General features: G+C 57.6%; 1 protein-coding gene across 12 annotated transcripts in view; it reads left to right on the plus strand.

Annotated features, from left to right (window-relative positions):
• POU2F2 (POU class 2 homeobox 2) overlaps positions 1 to 26,270 on the plus strand; it is a gene marked incomplete at both ends in the record, with an annotated part of 74,973 nt that overhangs the window by 19,126 nt on the left and 29,577 nt on the right. For 11 of the 12 annotated variants that reach the window (XM_082863156.1, XM_082863158.1, XM_082863157.1 and 8 more), the window contains one exon: positions 25,656 to 25,683. In XM_082863156.1, the coding sequence (XP_082719282.1) occupies positions 25,656 to 25,683 (28 nt within the window). Of the gene's footprint in view, positions 1 to 133; positions 195 to 25,655; positions 25,684 to 26,270 lie in introns of those variants that run through there. The other variant, XM_082863152.1, reaches the window with a different exon arrangement.

Consider the following 26,270-nt stretch of genomic DNA (forward strand, 5'->3'; position numbering starts at 1 on the left):
AGTTTACGTTCACCAACCTGTGGATCCTGGTGGTGTGCAGGGTCCCTTGGCCCCAGGAGTGCCTCGTTCTGCCCGAGGTGGAGACGTTTCACGATTTCCTCAGGATGCTCAATCCCTTCTCCTCTCTCTCCAGGTTCTCTACTGGACCGGGTTGGTGGCTTGAATGTATTAGCTTCGCTGCTTCTGCCCAAGAGGTAAGGGCCACGGTCCCAGAGCTTTGCTTATTGCTGTGCTCCGGCTCCAGTCTCCTCTCGGAAGGCCCTGCTTTCCCATCCTCACCTCCGGCCCCACCCCGGGGATGCTGCCCTTCCTCGTTCTGCCTCTGTCCTCCGCGAGGTTACTCTGACTGATCCGTGTTTTCCTCCTCTGTGTGTCCTGCGGCTTTCTGGCCAAACCCGTGGTTCTGGTTGTTGGTGACCGTGGGGATTTCTGCCAATGAGTGGTAGGTAGGCTCAGTAGGAGAGAGATGGGGGTAACTTGGTGGCTCAGATCACAGCTTGGGGTCAGGCCCTCCCATGTCAGAATCTCTTTTCTGTCCCTTCCTTTTTCTTTTTTCTTTTTTTTTTTTTTTGCGGTACGCGGGCCTCTCACCGTTGTGGCCTCTCCCGTTGCGGAGCACAGGCTACGGACGCGCAGGCTCAGCGGCCATGGCTCACGGGCCGGGCCCAGCCGCTCCGCGGCATGTGGGATCTTCCCGGACCAGGGCACGAACCCGCGTCCCCTGCATCGGCAGGCGGACTCTCAACCACTGCGCCACCAGGGAAGCCCTCTGTCCCTTCCTAACTGCGAGTGACTTGGGACAGTCAGAGCCTCCATTTCCTCGTCTATAAAAGGGCATAATAACAGAACCCACTTTACTTGCTGTCCCGAGGACGGAAGCCTAGTGAGGCTCTTCAGGTTCCAGCTCGGGAGCCAGACAGCACCAGCTCTGCCCGCTGCCAGCTGTGCGATCCTCAGTTTCCCCATCTGTCAAAGGAGGGTAATAACAGCACCCCTGCACACACACACACAGGATGTGAGGATGAAAGAAGTTACTCCATGAAAGCATGTAGCCTCGGGAGTCAGGAGCCTGAAATGCAGCTGGAAGCGCCCCTGAGCAAGTGAGGATTTGTGAGGCCCCTCCTTGAGCCCGCTGAGCCTCTCAGACAGAAGCAGGAGTCCTCTAGCCGCTCAGCTCTGCAGGAAGCAGAGGCTCTGGGCATCTGCTCTGAGGTTGGCTCCACTCAGCTTGGTGAGGCCCTGGCAGTGAGCATCTGGGGAGGGGTAGGGACAGGGCCTCTGGGGTGGGACCCTGCCTCGTGCTGCCCCAACCAGAGCGGTTTAACCCACAGGCCTCAGGACCCCCAGGGAGGCCTCTGCTTGCCCTCATAGCCTCGTTGCTCTGGGGTTGGGGGTGGGCGGGGCGTGTCACAGCCTTACTTTAAGAAGCAGATGAAAGCTGTAGGCTAGCTAGGGTTTGCGATCTGGTGTGGTAGGGACCGCGGTGGACTGGAAAATGCATTGGCAGGGGTGGGGGAGCTGCCCTTCAGCCCCACTGACTGTCCCCAAGCAGAGACGTACCTGCCACTTGCCAGATTTTCCGATTTTTCAAGAGAAGCCAGGAGTCCAGACTTTAATGTGAAATCTCTCAGTTTTTCAATATTGGCAACTACCCCCACATTTCATAAAGCCCCTTGTGGTCCAAACCACATGTTTCAGGCAAACTTTGGCCCCTGGATTTCCAGTTTTACAATATTTAGTGTAGACTTTCTCCCAGGAAAACGCATCCCTATGTCTACCCAATTGTGCTCCAACCTCAGGATGTTCGCAGACCCCCCGAAGCTCATCCATGGGCCCTATTCTAGCCGGTAAGGAACGTAGGCGTCTGAACTACATGACGTGTGCTTTCTCCAGGGAACCAGAAGTGTAGCTTTCCCAGGAACCATCATATCCGCTGATGCTCTTGACGTTGAAAAGAAGGTCAAGGAGCCTCCAGGCTGCAGAATTCATTTGGGGGCTAGAGGCTGGCCTTTGAGAAATGCCTGAAAGTTGGGCTAAAGTGACAGAGGTGTTTAAAAGGAATTATGTGTCAGAGTTGGTGGAGGTTGCAGTCAGGGCTGTGATTTTAGTTCTTTGTGTTCAGATAGATGTTTGTTAAGTATGCAAGGTTTCACGGACATACGCACGACAGATTGGGTAACACGTGCCAGAGAGCTGTTATATCCTAATAAGGAAACTGAGGTTTGTTGGGGGCCACCTCTATGCCAGGGCCTGTTCCGGGCACTCCCTCCCACCCTGTGAAGTAACTGTGAGTCACTGTTGCAAGAGAAGGAAACTGAGCCACAGAGAAGGAAGGCGCAGCTGGCCTAAGGTGGCCTAAGGTTACCATGGTAACCTTAATGATAGAGTCAGAATTTGGACTCAGGTCTGTCTGAACTTCAAGCTCTCATTCTTCCATTTCGCCAAAATCCACTCCAGGTTTGGAGTCTCCTCCGTGTGGCCAATCTTTGTGCTTTGGGAATGATTTTGATTTGTGGGGTGGGGTGGAGAAGGGAACACCTGAAGTCTTATTTGGAGCCAACCCTGATAAATTTAGCAGCGCTAATATTAATCACAGATCATACTGGGGCTACTTGTTCGTGTTTTGATAGAAACTAGAGACAATTATACAATAGAGATGTTTTGTTGATGGAGTCCGTAAACTAAAACTGGCCTTGAAAGCTGTGGCCAAAACATCTGAGTGGTTCCAGGGAAAGTTCAGCCTCCCAGGGACACATGTTTGAAGGGAGCCACACCCTTTTAGGTATTTAATTTTGTTGCAAAACAATTACAACCAACATTGCCCCCACCCCCCATTGTCTTTGCTTTATAACCATACTGGGAAGGTGAGTGGTTCCCCAAAACGTGTCCAGAGGCCTCCTCAATGCCCTGGAGGGAGCTGGAGCATAGAGCCCGGGGTGAGCGAGCCCCCCTCCAGCCCTGGAGGCGCTGGTCTGCCTCTGGCGCCCACGCGGCTCCCCCTCCTTCACTCCCTCTGGCCCTTCCTCTGGCTGTCTTCCCACCCCTGCCAGGGCCTTCTCTCCACTCTTGGTTGGACTCACCCTTCCACCTCTCTCAGATCTCCATCTAGGGCTCCCCAACCCCCCTGGCCTGCACTGGCCCCCCTACCCTGTCCTTCCGTCTTGCCATTGTCGCGGTATCTGATCGTACATTCTCCGGGTAGTGTTTCCGTGCCCTAAGCTTCATGGCTGAGGCAGGGAGGGACGTCTCTATTTGTCTGACACATCGACACCCAGTCCCTGGCACAGTGTAAATGCTCAATTAACTATTTGCTGAATGGGGACTTCCCTGGCAGCCCAGTGGTTAGGACTCCGAGCTTCCACTGCAGGGGTCACGGGTTCGATCCCAGTCGGGGAGCTAAGATCCCGCATGCCACATGGCATGGCCAAAAAAAAAAAAAGTGTTTGTTGAATGAATAAATAAGTGAACACATAGACACATAAACCCACATCTATCCATTTATTCCTTCAGCCACCAGTTCCGGGGGGTTCTTTTGTGCTGAGCCTTGTGCCGCTAGATCCCGAGAGAAGGATGTAATTCACCTGCCCGGGGGGCCTCAGGGAGTCTTTGGGAGGAGGGGTGGGAAGGCGTCTCCTGAGGGTTAGGAGAAGCCAAGGAGGAAGTTATGGCTCGGGCTGGGGGGTTCACTCCTGGGGGCCATGGATGCTGGCCTGGTCTGAGTCCCCATGGCCACCTGAGGCAGGAGCAGGGCTGTGTCCCTACCTTGTCTCCCTCCCTTCTGTCCTTTCATCCTTCCACAAAAAGACACAGTGGCCTTCGGTGTGGACCAGGCCCTGGGGTCCCAGAGGTGACTCTGGCATGAGTGCCGGGGCCTGCCTGGAGTGCCCGCACACCCCGAGGGGGCCTGGAATACCTCGGAAGCAGGAGCTTGGTGGTGGGTGAGACCCGGCTTCCATTGCCGGGTCTGGGGAGGTGACTTGCACAGCACCCAGGGCTGTGTAAGAAAGAAGACGTTGAGCTGCAAGGTGGGCACGTCCTCTCTGGAGGGTGCAGGTGTGGCCCTGGGATGCTCCGGGAAGTGCAGGCCTGTGTGGCAGCACAGGTGTTCTGCAGACAAGAACCAAGAAGCCAGTAGGTCCCCCTAGGGTCCTGGGGTTTTCTCTGATCCCCCAGGCCCATTTAGCCACCTCTCTGTTGTGCCCGGGGTGAGGGCTTTGGCTCCAGGAATAGGATGTGTGCTGTTACAGATGTGGCCTTGGGGTGTGGGGCAGGCTGCAGCCTCGGTGCGGCGTGGGGGCGGCCCCTTGAGGCTGCTGCTGGGCAGGCCCCAGGGCTTGGTCCATGGGCCATGGCTGTGTGAGGCTGAGGGCCGGGCTGTGCTGCTGGGCGCAGGCAGGCGGTGGCGCTCCTCGCTGGGTGTGGAGTCGGGATGGGAGGGGCTGTTTGTCGTTGTGGGGTGCCGGGAAGCCGCTGGAGATCCCTTTGGTTGCCTTTGCTGTCCCTGGCTGGGTGGAGACAGCTGCCACCCACCCAGGCCTGGGAGTGGCTGTCAGCCATGGGGTGGGGCATTACAGATGCAGAGGGGGTGACAGTGGCTGGCAAGTCTTACAGCTTCTGGGACCGATGAGTCCCTGGCATCCCAGACAGTCCTAGAGCAAACGAAGGCCAGAGTGCCTGCCGTCCCGGCTAGCATGGAGCCCCAGGGGCTGAGGGCAGGCACTTGACCCCGACTTCACACAGAGGACACTGGTGAGGGCTTGGTGGCAGCGGACAGGTCACAGAGTCTGACCCTAGATGTTCAGCAGTGAGCGCGCGACCCCCACCCCTGGCATTGTCCAGCTCACGTTGCCCGCGGTCTCTGCAGGTCTCTGGTTTCTCTCTTCTCGTCTTCCTCTCCCTGGGGCTCCACCTCCATCGCCCTCTTCTTTTTTCCTTGTCTTGGTCTTCGTCCATGTCTGGCCTCTTCCTCCCATCCTGATTGCCTCCTCTTCCTCTGAGCCGGGATCTGTTTGCAGTCTTGCGTGCAGGGTGTATATGGGTCCGTGTCTAGCTTTCTGTCTCCAGAGAGAGCCATGGGGAGATGTGGACCTGCCGCGGGTGGGGAGAGGGGGCGAGGAAGAGAGAAGGAAAAAAGGCACTTGAAGGAAAAGCAAGAAAGGAGGTGCTCCACCCCCCGACTCCAGGACAGCTTCTGAGGCCCCTGCACAGCCATCGGCCGTCCTCCTCTTGGGGTGCGAGGGGACAGGAGGGCCAGAGGGGTCATCTGAGAAAGGGGGGATCCAGGAATACGCCAGAGAGGAGTAGAGTGGGAGAGAGAGACTCGGGGAGACCCAGAGTGCGTCCCACGACAGAGAAATGCCTGGTGAGAGGATGCAACGGAGAAAAGCAGGTAAAGAGCCACGGAGGCAGCACGAAAGTCAGCCGGGGAGCAGAGTCAGGCTCCGGGAAAGGGAAGCCGAGAGCAGAGTGTGCGAGCGTGCGCGCGTGAGAGCCAGCGTGCTGTTGAGACCACCGGGCTTGGGGGATGGGGCTATAAGAGAGCCGGGGCTGAGGGCAGCCGGGAAGGTGCGCAGGGCTGTGGGCCAGGAGGGGCTGGCTTCGTGCCTGCTCTCTGGGGGCCCCACCCCTGGCCAGCCTGCTGTGCCTGGAGGAGTGTAAGGAACGGCCAAGGCCCTTGGTATGCGTGTCCCTGTGTGTGGCAGGGGGAGACGGTGACAGGGAGTCTCCCTCCTGCCCTTGTGGTCCTGAGCCCAGTCCGCTCTGTCCCCTCCCTGCTGCTGCCCTGACCCTCCCCGTCCATCCTTCCTGTCCCCTCCTGCGCGGTTCCATCCCTGGGTTTTCGGTTCTGTTTTGCTGTGGCTCACAGGAGCCCAGAGGGCCGTGGGGAGCGCTTGGGCAGCCCTGACTAGTGGCCTGGGGGAGGGGGGAAGCCGTGTGTGTGTGTGTGTGTGTGTGTGTGTGTGTGTGTGTGTGTGTGTGTGTGAGAGAGAGAGAGAGAGAGAGAGAGAGAGAGAGAGCGCGCTCGAGGTCACTCTGGACTTGGTCTCCCTTCAGCCCCGCTCCAGCTTTGCTGTCTGTCTCTCCTGCATTATCAACTTCCCTCTAGCTGCCTGTCTCTCTGGGTCCCTCTCACCAGCTGTCTCTCACTTTCTCTGTCTCCTCTGCCCGTCCCTCTCTGTCTTTTATCTCTCTATCTCTCAACCTCATCTCGTTCTCTCACTGTCTTTCTGTTCCTCTGTGTATCGCTCCCATTCTCTCTCTCTCTCTCCCCCCCCCCCTGTTTTCTAGCTCTCCCTGTCTCTGGCCCCGTCCTCTCTTTATCTGCACCTCTTGTCCATGCAGCTCCATCCCTGGGTTTTTGGTTCTGCTGTGTTCTGGTGCTCTCTGTTTCTCTCTCTCCGGTCTGTTTCTGTGTGTCTCTCCATCGGGTCCTCCCGTTTGCCCTTTCTCTGCTCTTTTTCTCTGCCTTTGCCTCCTGTGTCTGTCTATGTCTCTTCTGGTCTCTTTCATCTTCTGTCTCTCCCCGTCTGTTCTCTCACACTCTCTGTGTGTCTCTCTTGTCCCTTGTCTCTGCGGGTCTCTGGCTGTCCATCCCTGCCTGTGTGTGTGTGTGTGTGTGTGTGTGTGTGTGTCGCTCCCCCCTCCCTTCCCCCCTTTTTTTTCTGTTTCTAACACCCACACTCACATCCTACCTCAGGAGTAATTGCTTTTGTCTGGGTTGGACTGGACTTGTGGTGGGGGGAGGGTGGGGGGAGCCGGTGGTGCTGGGGGGGTTGGGAGGGACGGAGGTCGCTTGGTGGAGTTGAGGTGGCCTCCTCCAGCGCAGGGGGTGCTGAGGAGCAGAGGTCCGGCCACCCAAGGTGGTTGGGGAAGGGGGCCCTGGGCCCAGCCTGGCAGGGGTCTGGGGCCTCTGGCAGGGAAGGAAGGAAGGCAGACAGGCCCTCACGTTCGGATTTGGAGACGACGTAGTGATAAAACGGGCTAGCCAGCATCGCAGTGGCAGTCTCGGCCTTGAACCCTCCCCCATTCAGAAACCCCCCAAACCCGAAACCCCGTCATATGCACCAAGTCACCACGACACACACGGGGACACAGCCAGAGCCTCCGACCCACTCACGGAAACACACCCGGGTATCGGCACACAGGGACGCCGGAAGTCACACAGATGCATGGGGTGCACACGGGATCTCTGACACTCTCGGAAAGAAAGAGCCTCCAATACGCCAGAGACAAGCACACCTACAGCCACCCACCGACACAGGCACAGAATCCATACACACGGACACCTGGGGACCTGTGTCATGGTTCCCAGACACTCACAGAGCCATCCATGCTCGGATACACGCGGATGGGGGCTCGCGCACACACAACAGAGTTCCTGGAACACAGGACCACGTAGCCGCCACACTGCCTGGGCACCGGGGTCACTGAGATGCTCCCGGGGACACACCCACACTCCCTCGAGGGACAGGCAGCTCTGCCTACACATATTTAGACATCATTTGGGGACATCCAGGTACAGGAGACACCCATGGAAGGACACACACACACACACACACACACACACACACACACACACACAGAGCCCCCGAGTCCCCTGGGACACACCCACAGACTCCTGGTCACACAGAGGTGACTCAGTAGCTGAGACACTCGGGGACATACAGTCCCGGAGTCCCACGCAGAGCTGAAGGACTCAAAGTCATGGCCACCCAGGCACACCGGGGACACACCCTACACATATGGCAGCTCAGACACCACAGCCCTCCCCTGGAATCTCCTGTCCGATGCCTCACAAGCCCTCCCCGCCTCCCCCCCGACAGTGCAGTCCAGGCCCTGGGGCGAGGCCCAAGGAGGGGGAGCCAGGGTTCTGGGGGTGGGCAACAGGCTGCCTGGGGGTTGCCCCACTGTTCTTGGCATCCACTCACCCAAGCTTAATCCAGCACCCCCAGGCCTTCCCCCGCCCCCATGGGCTCAGGACAATGTCTCCCCAGCCCCCAGGTACCCCCTGCCCACCTCCCAGAGGTCCATCCGTCTCATACCTTCAAAGGGCCCCATCTCCCTGCGCTGCTTCCAACTGAGGGGATGCCTGCTTTCCCCCAGGGCGTGTGTCCCTCAGTTTCTCCCAGCCCCTTTACCTGCCAGCGTGACCCCCATCCCCATCTGCTTCCCTGCCCACTCTGATACTCACCCCCTCTCCTGGCTGTTCAACCTCTCAGCCTCCCTAAGCTCTCCTGCTGTAGGGGGGTGGTGCTGGGGGGCCCTGGCCCCTCAGAGGCATGGGTAAGGGGTACACGGGGGTGGGGGGGTGGGGCCTGGGTGCGGCTCCGGGAAAGGGAAGCAAGGCAAGCGGGGGAGAGAGAGAGAGAGAGAGAGAGGCAGAGGCAGGCAGCCAGCCAGCCGGCTTTATATCCCTGCCGTATTGATCTACCATGTCACAGACCCGGTCGATAGCCAGCCCAGAAAGAGAGGGAGAGAAGGGAGGGGAGGTTTGGGGGAGGGCAGTGGGACCCCCTATAGTCCTTGGCCCATCTGGGGCCCTCTTGGCAGGCCACGGGGGCCTGTTCCAGCCGCCCCCCCCCCAAAAGAGGCCCGTTGTATCTTCCTCCTCTTCCTCTTGGCTGTGGCCCTCTCCCCGAGAGCCACCTTGGCAGAAGAATTTAAGTGCAGAAGCTGTGCACGTTTCTTTCTCTCTCTAGAGGCTCTTCATCTGTCCCGTGGGCATGGGGAGTGGGGGGCTCACAGCTATTCACTGCCTCAGCTCCCCTTGGCCCTCAGTCGGGGTGGGCAGGTGGGAGGCCCAGAGGCAGTGTCCGGTTAGGTCAAGGACGGACGGGAGCACATCCTCCTTCTTTGCTGTGTGACCCTGGGCGTGCCAGAGAACCTCTCTGAACGCCCTCTTCCAAAGCCATCGCTAGCGCTGGAGGGCTCTGTCCACGTTGGTTTTCTGCCCTTTTTGACTTGAAGTTTCACCTCGAAACTGCACCAGGCCAGTGCTAGAGACAGACCACATTTAGAATTTCTTTCTCCTGGTCCGCCCACCCCAGCGGCCTCTCCCTCTCCTCAGCCTCCTCTGCCGTCTCTGAAGAACATTCTACCCCTGCCTACCCCCCACCCCACCCCACCATCTAGGGCTCCTCTGACTGGGCAGGAAGGGAGGGGTGTCTCCCTAGGCAGGAAGGGGAAACGAAGGTGAGGTTCCTCCGGGACAGTGCTGAGAACCCTGGGGCTGTGCCTCTATCCTGGATCCAACCCTGCCTCTGTCTCCTCTCTGGGCCTCAGTTTCCCTCCCACCCCCAAGCTCCAACCCTCCCCAAGCTTCGGTATGGCTCTGGGATCCACAGGGATTGGTACGGAGGGGAGGCAGGGCCAGCCGGAGGGTGAGACCAAGGCCAGAGGGGTGTCTGCTGCCCCTCCCTCAGCCAGGACTGCCTGGGTCCCAGGTGCGTCCCCCGCAGCATCCAACTCCCCAGGGCCCCGGCTCTTTGTCTGTCCAGGTCCTCCTCCCCTGCCAGCCCAGCCTCCCAGAGAGGTTGAGGAATCACCTTAGCCTTGACCCGAGGGGGAGGGCAGAGGAGGGGCAGGCAGGCCCCAGCCCCGCCTCCTGCCCACGGCCATCCCCACAACCTTTTTCCTCCCTGCTTCCCCCAGTACCAGGCCACCCCCCACCCCCCCGAGTGTCAGGCCGCTGCTCCCTTTGTTAGGAAGGGGGAGGGGAAAGAGCTGAGCTGAGGGGACGTGGCCTGACCCTCGACCTCTCCCCTTCCCTCCTCCCATCTGGGTCCCCAGGGGCTCAGAGCCCCCTTGACGGACAGTTCTGACCATCAGTCAAATGGCTCTGGGAGTGTGCGGGGGCCAGGTAGGGGGGAGGGGAGGAAGGCCTAGCCAGGGCCCTGAGCCCACCAGAGGGGGTGTCATTTCATGGGTGGGCGAAGGCCCTTAGGATGAGGGGCAGGGGAAGATAGGCACCCGTATCCTGGGGGGAGCCTGATTGGACGGGGGCGGGGGGTGGGTGTGTGGAAGCAAAGCGGGGCTCAGCCCCGGAGCCGGCAGCTCTGGACGCCCTATGGGTTGGGGCCCGGCCTCGGTAGAGGCCTCCACCCTACCCCCACCCGGCCTGCGGCGTTGGGAGTGCAGCGAGTTTTTTAAAAAATTAAAAGAAAAAAAAAATAACAGGAGCAGGAGAAGCTGGGGGAAAAAATATATAAGAAAAAATATAATAAGAACTAAGCGGTGGCTGCAGGAGAGAGAAAGGGCAGGAGGCAAGGAGGGGGGCGCAGGGGGGAGGGCGGCTCGGGCCCTGGTCGCTGCGGAGGCCCGGCCGCTGGTCTCTGCGCTGAGCCCTCCGCGTCCCCCCTGCCGGCCCCCTCCAGCCCCGATCGATCCAGTTTCTTGGCAATAAAGCATTTTTATTGTCAGCTGCCCTGAATGCCAAATGTGAGCCTGGTCCTGCGCCCCCCCCCAACCCGCGTCTTCACCACCCCTCCCCCAGCCCTCCTCCACCCCGTCTCCTGCCGTCCCCCCCCCCCCCACACCGCAGAATCAGCCTCGTCCATCACCACGACCCCCTCCTCTCCCGCCTGGTCCACGTCAGCCGCAGTCCTGTACATCCTCGATAATCCACCAGCCCCCTCCCTAGCTAGGCCGCTGGGCACCCTTCCCTAACCCCAAACCCGCAGGCGAGCAGAGAGGTGGTCTCTGGATGCGTGGTGTGGGGGGCGCAGGGGTGGACAGGAGGGTGTCAGCCTGGGCAGGCAGGGAGGTGACGGCCACAGGTTGAGGGAGGCGTGGGCGGAAGTCAGGGGAGCAGAAGGCAGGGGACAAGAACGGGTGGGGGACCCCCGGGGCGCCCCGTCGAGGTCCTCCAGGGTCTGCCCTACCCCTTGCACACGGAACTTGGGCCCCTGCCTCGGTGAGGCAGCTGGGGGCAGGGGAAAGAGATAGGCTGGGGTTGGACACTGCTCCCACATACCCGCCTCAGCCCCTTCAGGTCTGGGGACCGCACCACACACCCCGCAGGAGTGCGGGTGTGAGGGCCAGATGAGAGGGAGTCGGGGAAACAATTTGCAGAAGGTCCTGGCGGCCCCACCCCGCCAGTTCTTCCTCCTCCCGCTTTCTGTTCTCTCTTTGTCTCTTTGTCTCTTTTTCTACTTTACCCGTCTCTGTTTCTCTTTCTTTGCATCTTTCCGTCTCTGTCTCTCCCTGTGTGACTCTCCTGTATTGCTGCCTCTCCCTCCAGGGATTTAAGCATCTCCACATCCCTCTCTGTTCTACCTGCACAGTCCTGGTCATTCCTCCCCTGCACCCCTCTTTCTCTGCCCGGCTGCATGCTTTTCCCTCGAACTTTCTTGTCCTGCCTGTCCCCCCACGTGCCCCTCTCACTGCCGTCTCTCTTGGGTTACCTCCCCTCCCACAGCTGGGGAAATAAACAGAGGCCCAGGTCCTGGGAGAGGCAGCAGAAGGCACAGAGAACAGAGCTCAGCGACTCTTCTCTCTTTCTCTTGGGGGTGCCAGTGTCGGGAGGAGGGCGGCCGGGTCTACACCTGCAGAGATGCAGCTGGAGAACTGGGGCTGGGTCCTGTCTGTCTGCCACAGACTTGCTGTGTGGCTCTGCTCCAGTCACGTGCCTGCTCTGAACGTTGGTTTGCCCCTGAAAAGTGCACTGCTCAGAGGGCATTTCTGGCCCCTCCTTCGGAAAACCTGTGCCTTGAAGGCCCAGAGTTCTCTGGGGAGGGAGTGGGGGACAGGATCCTTCTGCCGGGGAGCATGGTCACCCCTCCACCCGGGTGCCCCTACCAAGGCATCTCAAGGCTGCAAGCCTGCCGTCTCCCCTTCTCCTAGCAGCTGGGGAAGGTGAAGCCGGAGAGAGCCTAGGGTGCCAAGCTTTTCCCTCTCTGTTTGGGTAGGGGAGTGGCCCCACCGGAGTGGTGCTTTAGGGAGCGGCGCAGGGCCACCTCCACTGTCAGCTCCGGAAGGCAGGGGCTGCTTCACTTGTCCCCAGCTCAGTGTCTGCCACATGGGTGGTGTTCAGGAGATATGTGTGGAACCGGTGAGGAAGTGAGGAAGGACCCGGGCAATATACAGGTTGGAGAGGAGACAGAGAGAGAGAGAGGGAGATGGCCGGGAGATGGGGCAGAGTTGGGGACAGGGGTGCAGAGATGGGGCAGAGCGGGTGGCGGGGGAAAGAGCAGAGGGATTCAGACACCTGTGGGTTGAATCCATGGGAAGTTGGGGGACACTGCAGAGGAGGAGGATTCTGAGATGACCCCAGGTCTCCTTGCCAAGCCGCCACCCTTCCCCGAGGACTCAGCGACCCACCCGTCAACGAATCCCTGCATTCGCGCTGCACCCGCATCCCCCCACCCCTCGGGTCTCACAGCGACCCCTTTGCCAAGGGGGGTGAAGAGCTCGGTGTTGGGTCCCTCTGGCACATGGGAAGGGGCAGCCTGTTGAAAAGGTGAGGTATGCACACATGCGCCTACTCACACGCCTATGCTTGCTTATGCTTATGCTTATGCTTGCTTATGCTTATGCTTATGCCTAAAACAGTTCTCCCTTTTCACCTCTGTGAGTTGTTTGCTATTATCTTCAGATTATAGTTTTCCAACTAACAGAAGAGAGAAGGGTCCCTGTGGGCTGTGTAGGGAAGACCGGGCCCCGCTGAGCTGGAGTCGGCCTGGGCCCTGGGACGGAGACGAGGTTAGCCGGTGACTGAGGTGTAAGGGATTCTGGCCAAGGCCTAGGAAACCTGGAAGGAAGGAAGGGTTCTGGTAGAGTAGAGAGGGGAAGGAGATCAGGAGACCCCTCCACAGCTTCCCTCTTCCCTCCTCAACAGCCAGGTGCAGACTTGGGAGGCCCTTTCTGTCTGGTTCCAGACGCCCCTCATTTGAGAGGTCCTTTCTGGGGACCCTCTCTCCACCGGCTTCTCATCATCTCCCTGATGTGCCCCGAACCTTTGCTCACGCTGTTCCCGCACGTGGAAGATTAACAAGGTCGCAGCTGCTCACGGACCGCTCACTGCACGCTAAGCGCTCGACCTTTGGGCTCTTGCCGAATCCCCCGGCCACCCTAAGTGGTAGGCGTGATCATTATTTCCATTTTGCAGACGGGGACACTGAGGCTTGGGGAAGGGACGTGGCTCACCCAAGATCACCAGCCAGTGACTGGCAGAGCCAGGACTGCCATTCAGGCCCTCTGCGTTGGTCCAACCCACAAATGGTTGTCAAGAACCAAGAGAACTTCCCTGGTGGTCCAGTGGTTAGGACTCCGTGCTTCCGCTGCGGGGGCACGGGTTCGATCCCTGGTTGGGGAACTAGGATCTCGCATGCCACTAGGCATGGAAAAAAACAAAACAAAACACTGCGAGGGGTCAAGTTTTGTTGGAGGTGCATGGGAAACGTGACTGCCTCGCTGTGAGGGGTTCAAATCCCAGCTCTGCCACGGACTTGCTGTGACACTGTGGGAAGGTGGTTCTCCTCTCTGAACTTTGAGTTCCTCCTCTGGGTCAGTGCCACCATCTCATAGGAGACAGTGAACAAGGAGATGTAAAATGTCTGGCAGATAAAGTTACTTGAAAAATGGCCATGCCCTCCTCTCTTGTTCTTCTCTGATTCTGGCCCATCCTTGAGGTTCCAGCTCTTGCGAGCTTTTATATTTGAAGAGCATTTTCCCCAAAGCACCGTCAATATTCGTCTCTTGGGATCCTCACCACCTCACTACCTGTAAAGAAGGCATTATTATCTTTTTTTCTTTAATATTTAGTTATTTACTTATTTGGTTGCACTGGGTGTTAGTTGCAGCAGGCGGGCTCCTTAGTTGTGGCACATGGGCTCCTTAGTTGTGGCATGCGAACTCTTAGTTGCGGCATGCATGTGGGATCTAGGTCCCTGACCAGGGATCGAACCCAGGCCCCCCGCACTGGGAGCGCGGAGTCTTATCCACTGCGCCACCAGGGAAGTCCTGAGGCATTATTATCTTGATTTGACAGAAGTGGAAACTGAGGCTCAGAAGACTCAAGTCCTCTGCCTCGGGTCCTTGTCCCCATAAACAATTCATTTGTCTGAGCACTTGCTATGTGCCGGCCCCTGTATTGGGCACTGGAGATAAAGAAGTGAACAAAACTGGCACAGCTGATGTCCACGGAGCCGACAAACTAAGAGGAGATGCAGATCTTTAAGTGTAAATGTCGATTAAATGCAAAATGAGAAATTGCGATCAAGTCCCCTAAAGGAGAGACAAGAATAGGGAGCCAACACAGAGACGGAAAGACATTTAAGCTGAGCCTTGAAAGATGAGTAGGATTTAACCAGGCAGGGAGCATTCGAGGCAGAGGGACCGGCACATGCAAAGGGCCAAGGTAGGAAAGAACTTGGTCTGAGGAGGCGGCGAGGCTCGGAGCAGGGTAGGTGAAGGGGAGAGTGGGGTGGGGGGGAGAGAGGAGACCTGTCAGCAGAGGCCAGATCACACAGGGCTCTGTAGGCTGGATTAAGGGGTTTGTTTTTGTTTTTTGTTTTTTCGGCCGCTGTGCAGCTTGCGGGATCCTAGTTCCCTGACCAGGGATTGAACCCGAGCCCTCGGCAGTGAGAGCGCGGAGTCCTAACCACTGGACCGCCAGGGAGTTCCCGGACTAAGGGGTTTGGGTTTTATTCCCCAAAGCAGGGAGGCCCCTGAAAAGTCTGAAGCGAGGGAGCGACACGGCCTGATTGTTTCAGAAAGACCCTCTCTGGGTGGGGAGCAGACGAGACTATCAGGGTCAGGTGTGGAAGCACAGAGACCTGCAGGGAGGAGGCCGCTGATGTCACTGGGGCCGGAGATGGTGGTGGCCTGGGGAGTGGAGGAATCGGGGAGAACCTTTGGAACTGTGCCGACATCAAGGCTCAGAGAAGTGAGGTTGTCAATCCAAGGTCATGCAGCTGGTCAGGCAGAGCGAGGGTCTGACCCTGCACACACCTGGGATTTCCCCTCACCGGACAGGTGCTGCTTTGCCTCTGGGGAAATCTCTGGGAGGCAGAGCCCCGGGTTCTATCTGTTTGGTGTTCTCCACACAAACCTCAAAGTGCCTGGTGTTTTTGGCACTGAGAAGAAGTCCATTGTCAGAAAGAGGTCATGCGTGAAGGTAAGGGAGAGGCCTTTCCTGGAGAGGCTCCACAAAGGAGGTGAGCAGGGAATGAGCGGGTCTGAAGGTATGTGAGCTTGGAGAAGTGACCAGGGCCCCGGGGACACCGTTCAGCGTGCAGCCCAGACTTGCTGTGACTCAGGGTGGGCCAGCAATGTGAAAGCTTTTAGGGAACGGCTCACGTTGGCAGGAGGCCGTCATGGGTCAGGGATGGGAGGCACATGGATGTCTCAGGCGGCAAGCCCAGGTCCAAGTCCCGTGTTTCCTGCTGAGCCAAAGGGAAGAGGCCCACAGGGGTCTGGGGTTGAAGTGGAGTCCACTTGCCTGGATGCTAATCCTGGTTCCGTCTGTGGGGTCCCAGGCAAATGATTCAACCTTGCAGAGCATCAGTTCTTTCATCTGTAAAATGGGCATGGTGACAATCGTTCTCTTGTCGAGCGTGGAAGACATTCAATGAAAAGATGCATGCAAAGTGTTTCTAACCGTAGTTCAGGGTTTCTCTTTTAACTGTCTAAAGCAGAACTAGATTCCCTGTCCCTGAGCTCTTCCAGGAGCTTGTCGCCATCTCAGTAAATGTTTATCACACCAAAAACCTACCCTTCTCCCGAGAGCCCTCACTTTCTTTCAAGTGTCCAGAGCTCAGAGTTTGCTTCCATGATGGCTGGGACTATGTCTCATGTGGTCTGAGTCAACCTGATTCCGTCAAGTTAAACTCCTCTGAATAAATGTTTGGGGAACAGGGCCCTCTGGGGATGTTGCCCAGAGACTGCACAATTCCGGAAGAGGCACAGAGAGGTTGAGTGGCTTGCTTGAGGTCACACAGCAAGGGCTCGGCAGGCTCCGCAGAGGCTGAGAGAGGCCAGGCCACTTCTCATTTGTGAGCCTCCCAGTATGCTCAGAATGAAGGAAGGCCAAAATGGAGTTACAGGCTGTGCTCTGAGCAACGACAACAAAATGCCGCACCGACTGATACTTACAAGGTCCTTGCAGGATTCATTAAAACAAAATTCAGAGCGTCCTACAGGCGATATGGTCTGGCAGTGGCACCCAACTGTGAAATCAAAAATGCACATCTCATTTAATGGGGCCCTTCGTGAATAGAATACCTGGGCCACATGACACCCCTGCCCACCCACGCCCATGCCTCCCTGAGCCCTGCGGCTGGGACCTAACCACCTGTTATGTGACTTCAAAGTTGACACCTTTTCCATCATCCTCACTTGCTTTGGCAGAGATGCAGGCGGCCCAGGACCGCTCCTATTTTCGAGGGGATGCCTACGATCAGTGTAACACGGGCAGTGTGCCTGGTGGTAAGGAGAGCTGGGCTCTGGAATTGACCTGCTGGCTCTGACCCACCTCAGGGTGCTCCTCTGAAAAGCTAGGAGATAATAACGGCACCTGCTTAATTGGATCGTTGGGAAGATGCCAAGACATGATGCACGGAGCACGTGGCTACACAGAGCAGGTGCCGGCTGGCTGCTCTTATAACTTATGATAATCGTGGGACCATCAAGGAGCCGGGGAGCGGGGAAGGAGGAGTGCATAGAGGTTTGAGAATCCTCAAGGGCGTGGCCAAGGCTGATTTGCCCGGCGTCCCCACGTCTTGGCACAGGGTCCGGCACAGCGGGCCATCTGTGCAGGTGTAGGATTGAATCGTCTTGAAGAGGCTCTGGCCAGGCTGAGCAGGGGGTGGGAACACCGGGGAGGACAGGGGAGCTCAGCGGAGGGCCTGGCCTTTGATTTCTTCTCCACCTGCTTGTGAGGCCAGGTGGGCGCTCCCGTGATCTTTCTTTTGCATGGCGCCCCTTAACTTCTCCTTTAGCAAACGGACCCTCCTAGGTGTCGAGTACAGGGGACACAGCGGTGCACACGTCAGGCACGAATCAAGGTGACTATTGTTACAGTTCTAATCTGAATGTCGAGTGGTGGCTTCACATGAACACATTATTAAAAATAAATAAAATAAATAAGCAAATAAATAATGGAAGAGGGCTCTTCCCAGGCCAGTGATGGGAGTATGACGGGAACCGGGGATTATGATTAATGCAATTTTGTGCACCTGCGGCCCTTTTAAAAAGGAGGATAAAACCGAACAGGACAGACACGCTCTCTGTCCTCCCAGCGTGAACATTCAAGTGGGGGAAGATGGATGATAAACAAGCACATTAACACATGGAAACGCGAATGTTAGTGACAGGTGCTGGAAGAAAATTCTACCTGGTGAAGGATGAAGAGCGATGAGGAGGGGAAAGACCGTGTGAGGTGGGATGATCAAAAGACTCCTGTGTGGAGAGGACGTGTCAGCGGGCGTCTGGAATAAGTGAGGGCACGCACCACGGGCATATCTGGGGAAAGATGGTACCAGGCCAGCGGCAAGAGCAAAGGTCCTGAGTCACATCAGAGCTTGGGCTGCAGGAACAGAAAGCCAGTCTGGAGGAGGTGAGGGAGCGGTGAGGAGTGCTGGGAGGTGACATATTAGAGGCGGGCAGCGGCCGATTAGGATGAGGTGCCTTGAAGCTGTCTTACTTGGCTGGTCTCCCTGAGGCTTCCCAGGCTTTGGCTGTTAGTACCCTGGACAGCGGCCTCGGCCCCCTCAGAGCTCTTGCAACCGGGGCGCACCCTAACATCGGCTTCTGGGCGTGAATTGGGGGTGGGGAGCAGATGATACTGCAACGCGTGCGAATTGGCCTCTGCCTGCAGGAAGCACGGTTGTAAAGGCAAGAGTCATAAATGTACATTTTAATCAGTCTTTACCAAGTGAACATCTGTGCAAGCCAGAGCCCAGGAACCCCCCACCCCTGTGACCCTTTTCAAACCTTCCCTATCCCCCCCTCCCTGCTGGAGGTAACTCTGTCCTCACTTTGGGGGATAATCATTCCTTTTCTTTTCTTTGTAGTTAGCTACCTGTAACTCACTTAATATATTCTAATTTTATTTAAAAACTGAATATAGGGAACTGCCCTGGTGGCGCAGTGGTGAAGAATCCGCCTGCCAATGCAGGGGACGCGGGTTCGATCCCTGGTCCGGGAAGATCCCATATGCCGCGGAGCAACTAAGCCCGTGTGCCACAACTACTGAGCCTGTGTTCTAGAGCCCGCCAGCCACAACTACTGAAGCTCACGCACTCTAGGGCCTGCGTGCTGCAACTACTGAAGCCTGCGTGCCCAAAGCCCATGCTCTGCGACAAGACAAGCCACTGCAATGAGAAGCCCGCGCACCGCAACGAAGAGTAGCCCCCGCTCTCCGCAACTAGAGAAAGCCCATGTGCAGCACCGAAGACCCAACGTAGACAAAAAAAACAAACAAAAAAACCCTGAATACAATCTCATTCTGAAAACCAAAAGCATAACAGAAAATGTTAAAATCCCATTTGAGTCCCTTCTGCTTTCCCAGTCCTGGTCCCCTCACCAAAGGTAGCTGTCATTAATTAGTTACCCCCCGGACCTTTTCCTCTGCATTTGTCAATACCTGTGCACCCACAGAAAATACATAGTGGTTTTGGTATGTGTTTTACATAAGTGATATTAAGTTGTATAAATCATTCTACAACTTGCCTTTTCATGCAGCAGTGTCTTGGAGAACTTTCCATGTCCTTTATCCATAGATCAGTTCCATTATCTTTCATGATCCCATCCCATTCCTGAGTATGACTATGCTACAGTTTATCTAGCCACTGTCCTATTGGTGGCATCTGATTTTCTCTACCTCAGACCTTGATGTGATAAACACTTTGTGAACTTTTTGAACTTGTGCATGGTGGTCAGTATTATATTTAAGATTAATGAAAATAAGGTCCTACAGTATAGCACAGGGAACTATTTTTTTAAAAAGATGAATGAAGTTCCTATCAGCCCATGTTACTGCCCCCATTTCACAGATGAGGAGCATGAGGCTCAGAGAGGTGAAGTCACTTGCTCAGGGTCACACAGCAAGTGAATGGACGAACCAGTTTCCAAACTCTCAGATGTTTGACTCCCAGATCAGTGCTTATATACACCCATACAGATATCACTGTCTGCGGGGGCAGATGTCCTCATTCAACTGGGCCTATATGCAGACCAGTGCTGGGCTCCACTCCACAAAAATGAATCAAACCCCACCTTGCCCTCCAGCCCTGCCCTGTGGGGGCAGCCTCACTGGGAAGGAATTTCAATGCAGTATGATTAGTGCTAATCCCAGGATGCTGCCTGAGCTGTGGGAAGACTGAGGCCATTACTGTTAATTGGGCCTCCGGTGGAGCCAGAAAAGGCTTCCAGAGAGGGGATATTTGAGCAGAGGCAGTAGCGGTGAGTACAGCAGAGGTGGCAAACACAGGAAGCATGGAGGATGGGCACGTAGGGGAACCCAAGTTGTTGAACAGAGGAAGAAGGTGAGCTCTGGGGGCAATATGCCTGTGGAGGTTGGCAGAGGCCCACATCCACTTGAGCCTGGAAAGCCAGCCTTGGATTTCATTCTGTGGGCTGTGGGAGCCTGGAAGGATCTATTCATTCAACAAATAGGATTTGGAAATTCCCTGGTGGTCCAGTGGTTAGGGCTTTGCGCTTCCACTGCAGGGGGCCTGGGTTCAATCCCTGGCCAGGGAACTGAGATCCTGCATGCTGTGAAGCCAAAAGTAAATCAATAAATACACATTTTTAAAAAACACACAAATAGGATTCAAGCACCTAGTCTGTGCCAGGCATTATTTCAGAAGGGAATACCACAGGAAACAAGACAAGAAAGGACTGCTTTCAGAGGGCTTGCAGTTCAGAGCGGGACACAGACAGTAAAGCAAGTCGACAGTAGCCGAGTTCCAGAGAGAGCGACGAAGAAAGTAAAACTGGCTGTTGGCGGGGAGAGTGGCTCAAGGAGGGCCTCTCAGAGGACGCAGCCTTTGAACTAAGTCCTGAAGGATCGGAGGAAAGGGACGAGCTAGGGAACAGTGTTCTAGGGCAGGAGTCAGCAAGGTCAAGGGCCCCAGGATGGGGGCAGACTTGGCCTTCTCCAGTGTGGCTGGCGCGCAGTGCTCTGGTAGGGAGAGGTGACGTCCTGCAGGGGCCTGGAGGCCGTGGTGAGGGGGCTGGGCTTTCCTGGAGGCTGCAGGGAAGTTCCCGGAGGGCTTCTGGACCACGGTGAGGGCTCTTGAATTTCAGCCTTTGGACAGCTCCTTGCGCTGGGAGGACAGAAGTGGCAGTGAGCCTGCAGAGGCGGTGCTGGGCGAGTGGGAGATCTGGGCTGGAGTCGAGGGTGCAGCCTGGGGGTGGGTGGCGGCTCCTGCGCCGAGGGGCAGAGCCTCATCAGGGGAGTCCCAGGGCCAGCCACCTTCTTCTTTGGCTTCTTCGGATGCCCTGGTGGGTTTGTGGCGATGAGGCCAAAGACCCTGTTCTCCGACAACCTGCAGTCTGAGACGCGTACAGGCCAAGGTGGGGAGCACAGGCTTTGGGGTCAGGGAGGCTCTGGGTCTGCCTCCGTCTAGCTGTGTGGCCGTGGCCTTTAGTGGATCCAGCAGTCCGTCCTGTGTTCGTTTCTTTCAAGCCCCAGAATGTTAGCGCTGGAAGGAGTCTTCAAGTTCTCCTCCAAGCCCACCTCCCACTTTTAGATACGGAAACTGAGACCCAGACAGTGCAGAGGGCTGGCCCTAGGTCACCAAGTGGCCTGTTTCTGTGTGGGGACTGGTTGGTCTTCTCACTTTTACCTTCTGTGAGCCGTACCGTGATGCTTCTTGATTTCTTCTCCCTTGAGGTGAATTCCTGGGATCGCTGGTGGGTCTGGGAAACTGGTGGTGGGCAGGAGATGCGTGAGGAGTGTTTCTGTCAATGTGAATCTATTCAGATCTGCTAGCTTCCTGGTCCACAGACCCTGCTGATCCCCGCCCCACCCCCACCCCGGCACTGACCTAAGCATCTTCCCTTACTCTGCTCCCGTGTTCCTGCTGTCCAACAGTGATGGCCTGAGCGCCCACCAAGACACCTCACTCAGCTGCCCACCTGCAGATTCACTAAAGTTCTCTAGACTCTCACTTGAATTTGTACTCTCATCTGCATCCTCATGGCCCCATTCTCTCTTGTTTTCTGGACCACTGTCCCAGCCTCCCCTCTGGCCCTCCTGCCTCCAACTTCTTCCCACCAGCCTGGTCTCACACCAGTCCCCGGTGGATCTCCCTTACACAGACTGTCTGCTGAAAATCCTTCCACCTACAACATTAAATCCAGCCTCAAGTCGGATGGATAGCACCCTTCCTGGATCTTTCTCATCCAAGCTTGAGCCCTCCCAATCTTTCTATGGCAGGAAAGGCCCTTCTGTGTCTTGGGCTTCACCTTTGACTAGAGTTTTTCGGATGTTTACTGAGCCAGTGATGGAATCTCAGAAAAACTTTCATCAACTCCAGTCTTCCCCTCGGACTGTAAGCTCCTTGAGGGCAGGTGTGTGTCAGATCCAGCTCATCTCTAGATCCTCAGCCCCCAGCCCACTCCCTTGGCAATAAGGGACACGTAGGAAATGTTTGAATTGAAAGAACTAGGGAAGCGTTGGCCCACCTTCAGCCAGGAGCTGGCGGATCAGGGGTCCAGCACATTGCTGAATACGAAGAACAGGCTGAAGGGCTGTGGGGGTTGGGCTGCGGGCAGATTCCGGTGTTCCTGCCAGCTGACCACTGGAGGATGCGGCGCACGCAAAGCTCTAAGCAGACCCGTGGCAGCGTGGAGAACGAGCGAGCTGTGGGGAGGACGGGGCGGGGTTTGAATCCTGACTGTACCACTCACGTGGGGCAAGTGACTTCAACTCTTTGAGCTCTAATTTTTTTTGCGGTACGTGGGCCTCTCACTGCTGTGGCCTCTCCTGTTGCGGAGCACAGGCTCCGGACGCGCAGTCTCAGTGGCCATGGCTCACGGGCCCAGCCGCTCCCCGGCATGTGGGATCCTCCCGGACCGGGGCACGAACCCGTGTCCCCCGCATCGGCAGGCGGACTCTCCACCACTGCGCCACCGGGGAGGCCCTGAGCTCTAATTTGTCAGTGGAAGGGGAATAATAACAGACCGTACTTCCTCGGGTCGTCGTGAGGATTAGATATAATGTCGTGGCCCAACTAGCACAGAATAGATAGTTATGCTGCTGCTTTTGATGATGACGGTGACGATGGAGAAGAAGAAACATTTTAAGTCCCTGGATGCTGGGTGCTCCTAAGCAGAACATCGGGTGGTTATAGCTTGGTCTTGACTTAGGGCCACTGGAGAAGCAGTTCTGAGGGCAGGGCTGAGGATGAAGCAGTGGTGTAAACAGGAAATGAAGGCTCAAGCCCAGAAATGAGGAAGAGGCGGACAGGCAGTGCCAGGGCAGGCCAGGCCGGGTTTGATTCCACAGTATCAGAGGCCTGTTGGAGGGTTGCATGGCCCTGCTGTAGGGCCAACCAGATGTATTTTCATCTGTGTGTCTGTCTGCCACCCCTCATCCTGCTTTCCTATGTGTTTGGGTCCCTAAGCCTTTCCCCGACCCCCCTACTCCCTAGAGGCTGCCCTCACCTGAGCTCTGCCGAAGGCCAAATGCTAAGATGCAAAGGGAGGTTGATGTTGATGAATTTTAGGTTCAAGTTCATCTTCTGGCCCAGTTGGCGACTCACAGGCAACCCAGTCTCCTTACCTCCTGCCAAGCTGGGGGTCTGAGGGGCCTCTCTGAGCTCCCACATGTTACAGCCCTGCAGACGAGGCAGCACTTTGGGGAAACGCTACTTGTGTCCCCACGCAGAGCGAGGATGCAGCCGGGGGCTGAGTGGAGAGGCCGCCAGACACCGCCGGATGCAGAAAGAGGCTGGGGAACCAAGCCACAGAGAGGGTCCCCAGGGGCGGCCGAGAGGAAGAGGCCATGGCTGGGGGCCCTGAGGGGTGAAGAATCCAACTCTGCTGTCCCCGGTGGGCTGGCTGCTCCCCCCCCCAACTCCCCGCCGGGCCCCCAGGGGACCTCGCTCTAATAATGTATTTGATCGACTCGCTGGCCGCGTACAAGCGATTATTGTCTTGTCGGGAGTCAAACGTATCGATCCGGTGAGAAATATGAGCGGAGCAATGGGGCCCGTGTGTCAGTTACCAGCCCCGCTGGCCCTGGGGAGCCCCCTGCGTCTCCTTTAATTACCGCCCAGCCCTGAGCCCAGCCTGGCCTCCCCTATGCTGCCTCCCTCCCAGGCTCCCTGCACCCCTAGTGGCCCCCGCTACTCCCCAGCTCCCAGGCCCTACCTGCCTTGCTCAGCATGGCCTGAGGCTTCTTCTCCAGCTGAGAGGCCACCATCTCTCCTGCCCAGGCCTCCCCGTTCCTGGCTGCCAGGCCCTACCCACCCAGTGTGGCCCAGACTCTGCCCCTCTGTCCTCTCTTGGGCAGGTGGAAGTCTCAGGCCCATCCTTCTTCAAGATGCCCTGACTCCAGCTCAGGGACTCAGTTCTGGTCTGCCACAGGCGATAATAGTGGAGCCAGCATGGGAGGCAAGAGGGGTGGGGTGATTTCACCCCACGGGGAAGCGTGTAAGGCTCTCGCCAGCTCTGCCACTCAGCTGCAGACCTGGGAGGACAGCACCGGAAATGGGTGGTGCTTCTCTCCCCGCTTTGGGTTATGTCCCAGAGCTCGCTCCTGACGTGGATGATGTTGACTATGTCTAGGGTGGAGCCTGGGGGTGTTTTGGTGGGGTTTTGCTCCACCCACACCCCGCTATAATGTCCTTATTACCCTCATTTCCAAGTCCCCCAAAACATAAATCCTAAATCAAAACTGAGCTTACTGGGCAATGCAACTTCAAGACAAGGCCCCCAGTACCACTGCCACCAGACTGCTTCCAAGGAGACCCTCCGGTATAAAAACCCTGCATCTGAGAGAGAGAGAGAGAGAGAGAGTGGGAAAGAGGTGGACCAGGAGGCAGGAGGTCTGAGTTGCAGCCCAGCTGATGCTGTATGGTCTCTGGATCTCCTCAGTGAAATGGCCTTTACAGTATGGAATCTTGTGGAGTGTAGCTAGAGGGGGAACTGCCCCCTCTGTGTGCAGATGTGAGGACCACAGTCATTCCCCCCGTGGAGTGGGTCTGCCTGCCTGGGCATCTCTGGGTGCACAGGGCCCGTGTACAGGCAGAAAGGCACTCACGAAGGTCTGCCTGTGTGTTATATCGTGCGTGAGTGTTTGTGGGTGTGAATGTGGGCACACATGGCCAGGAGGTATGCCTGGGCATACTTGGGAAGATGTGTCCTTGTGCCCGTGTGTCCGCGTGACGGAGCACAGGAGGGGGATCTGTACACGGGAGCGTTGGTGTTAGGGCCTGTGCGCAGAGGAGTGTTTCCGTGTGTCTGGATGTGCACACGTGTGTGTGAAGTGCAGGGGTCCATGTGCAGAAATACTTGAGCGTGTGTATGAGAGTCCAGGCGTCCGTGCGCGCGCGCGTGGTTTGGGGGTCCCTCAGCGTGGGGCGCAGCGAGTCCTGCAGGGCCCGCAGCGGGCAGGTGGGTTGTTTGGAGGCTCCAGGCGGCCCTGCAGCCTCGGACCGGGCGCGGGGAGGAGGAAGAGGGCAGCGGGCTCGGCCGCGCCTTTGTCTGCGCCGTTGTGGGCCGGGAGTCCGGCGCCTTTGTGTGACCCTCGCAGGTGTGCGCGCGGGGGCGGGGAAGGGGACTGGGAGCGGCGGGAGGGGCTCCCTCCTCCGCAACCGGCCCCGCCCTCTGGCCCATTGGCTGGGCGCTGCCGCCCTCTGGCGGGCGCGGAGGGAACAGCTGGTCCGGGAGCGCCGCAGCGCGAAGGGCCAGCCAGCAGCCCCGGGACCGCGTACTTCCCTCCGCCCCAGCCACCTACGGCGCCCGCATTTGCCCCCTGGCAAACCTCTTGCTGCTCCAGGGCAAGGCCAGGACCTGCCGCCGGTCCTACCACTGTCCACGGGTACCGATTCTCCCAGTGGTGGCCCCGGACGCCTCACCTGCGGGCAGATGCACGGTTGGGTTCCCGACTCCCCACAGCCTGCGGAAACCTACCGCGAACGCCTCCTGCTGCCCTGCTTCTTGGCTTCAGCGTTTCTTGGCTCTGGGCCCTTGGGGAGGCCACCTCACTTCTCTGGTCCTCAGTCTTTTTGTCTGTAAAATGGGGCAAATAGTGAGCGCCTCCAGAGATGATGCTTGTTAAATGCGAGGTGCAAGGGGCCTAGCATTGGGAAAGCCCCCTCCCCCCACCCAAAACTCCTAGCCAGTGTTTTAGTGGTGTTGTTATGGATCCATCTTCTCTCCCAGACCCACATGCCCTGTTCCAGATGTGCTGGCAAGGTGGAGGCGGCACAAGGGCTAGGGGCACCTTTTGGGGGCACAGCTGTAGGAGTCAGCTCTTCCAGCCTGCTTGCACTCTATGCCACTACCCGCACTTCCCCAACACACACGCATGATTTGGGGTCCGCTGCCTGCTGGGGTGGGCCTTCGGGCACGGGTATTTTCCCTTCCGAAGGGGGCGGGCCCTGTGGTTTCCTCCCTGGGTGACTTCCGGCGGAGAGGGCTTGGCCCCCAGAGAGGGCGGGGAGATGGCACAGTCGTCCCCCCAGCCCTGCGGGGCAGGCAGCATGGTTCACTCCAGCATGGGGGCTCCAGGTAAGGGGCCCCAGCACTGGCAGCACCGTGGGGCTCGTCCTGCCGGCCGGTTGCGGGCCCGCCCTGCCCCTCCTCTTCAGCTGTCTCCTTTGCCCTTTGACTCTGTACCTCAGCAGCTGCCCCCTCTTCCCATCCTGGGTTCCCACCTCCAGCTTCTCTTTCCCCTCCCCTTTCACATCAGCACGGGGCGGGGCGGGTGGGGGGGCGCCGGGGGGCTTCCGACCTCTTCTCGCCTTCTCTGCTGCCCTGTTCTGAGGGGTCTGGGGGAGGGGATGGAGTCAGGTGTTGGTAGCAAGCTCCTATACAGAGGGCCGGTGCGTGGGCGACATGAGTGATCCTGGGGAGGGGACTGCACAGGGGCTGGAAGGCTGAGTTGCTGGACCTTTGAGTGTGTGCGTCTGTATCTGTGCGTGTGCGCGGTAGTTCCGAGTCTTCTGTGTGCGACTGTCAGGTGTCCCGTGTGTGAGGGGCTCTTGTGTGTGGCATTATGGGGGTAGCCTTGGCAATGCTCCCTTGGTTCACTCCCTCACTTCGTTCGCCTGAGATGTCCCCTCCTCGGGGTGGCCTTCCCTGCCTGCCCCGTCTAA

The sequence above is a fragment of the Leucopleurus acutus genome (assembly GCF_964270905.1).
Source record: "Leucopleurus acutus genome assembly, chromosome: 20".
Lineage (NCBI taxonomy): Eukaryota > Metazoa > Chordata > Mammalia > Artiodactyla > Delphinidae > Leucopleurus > Leucopleurus acutus.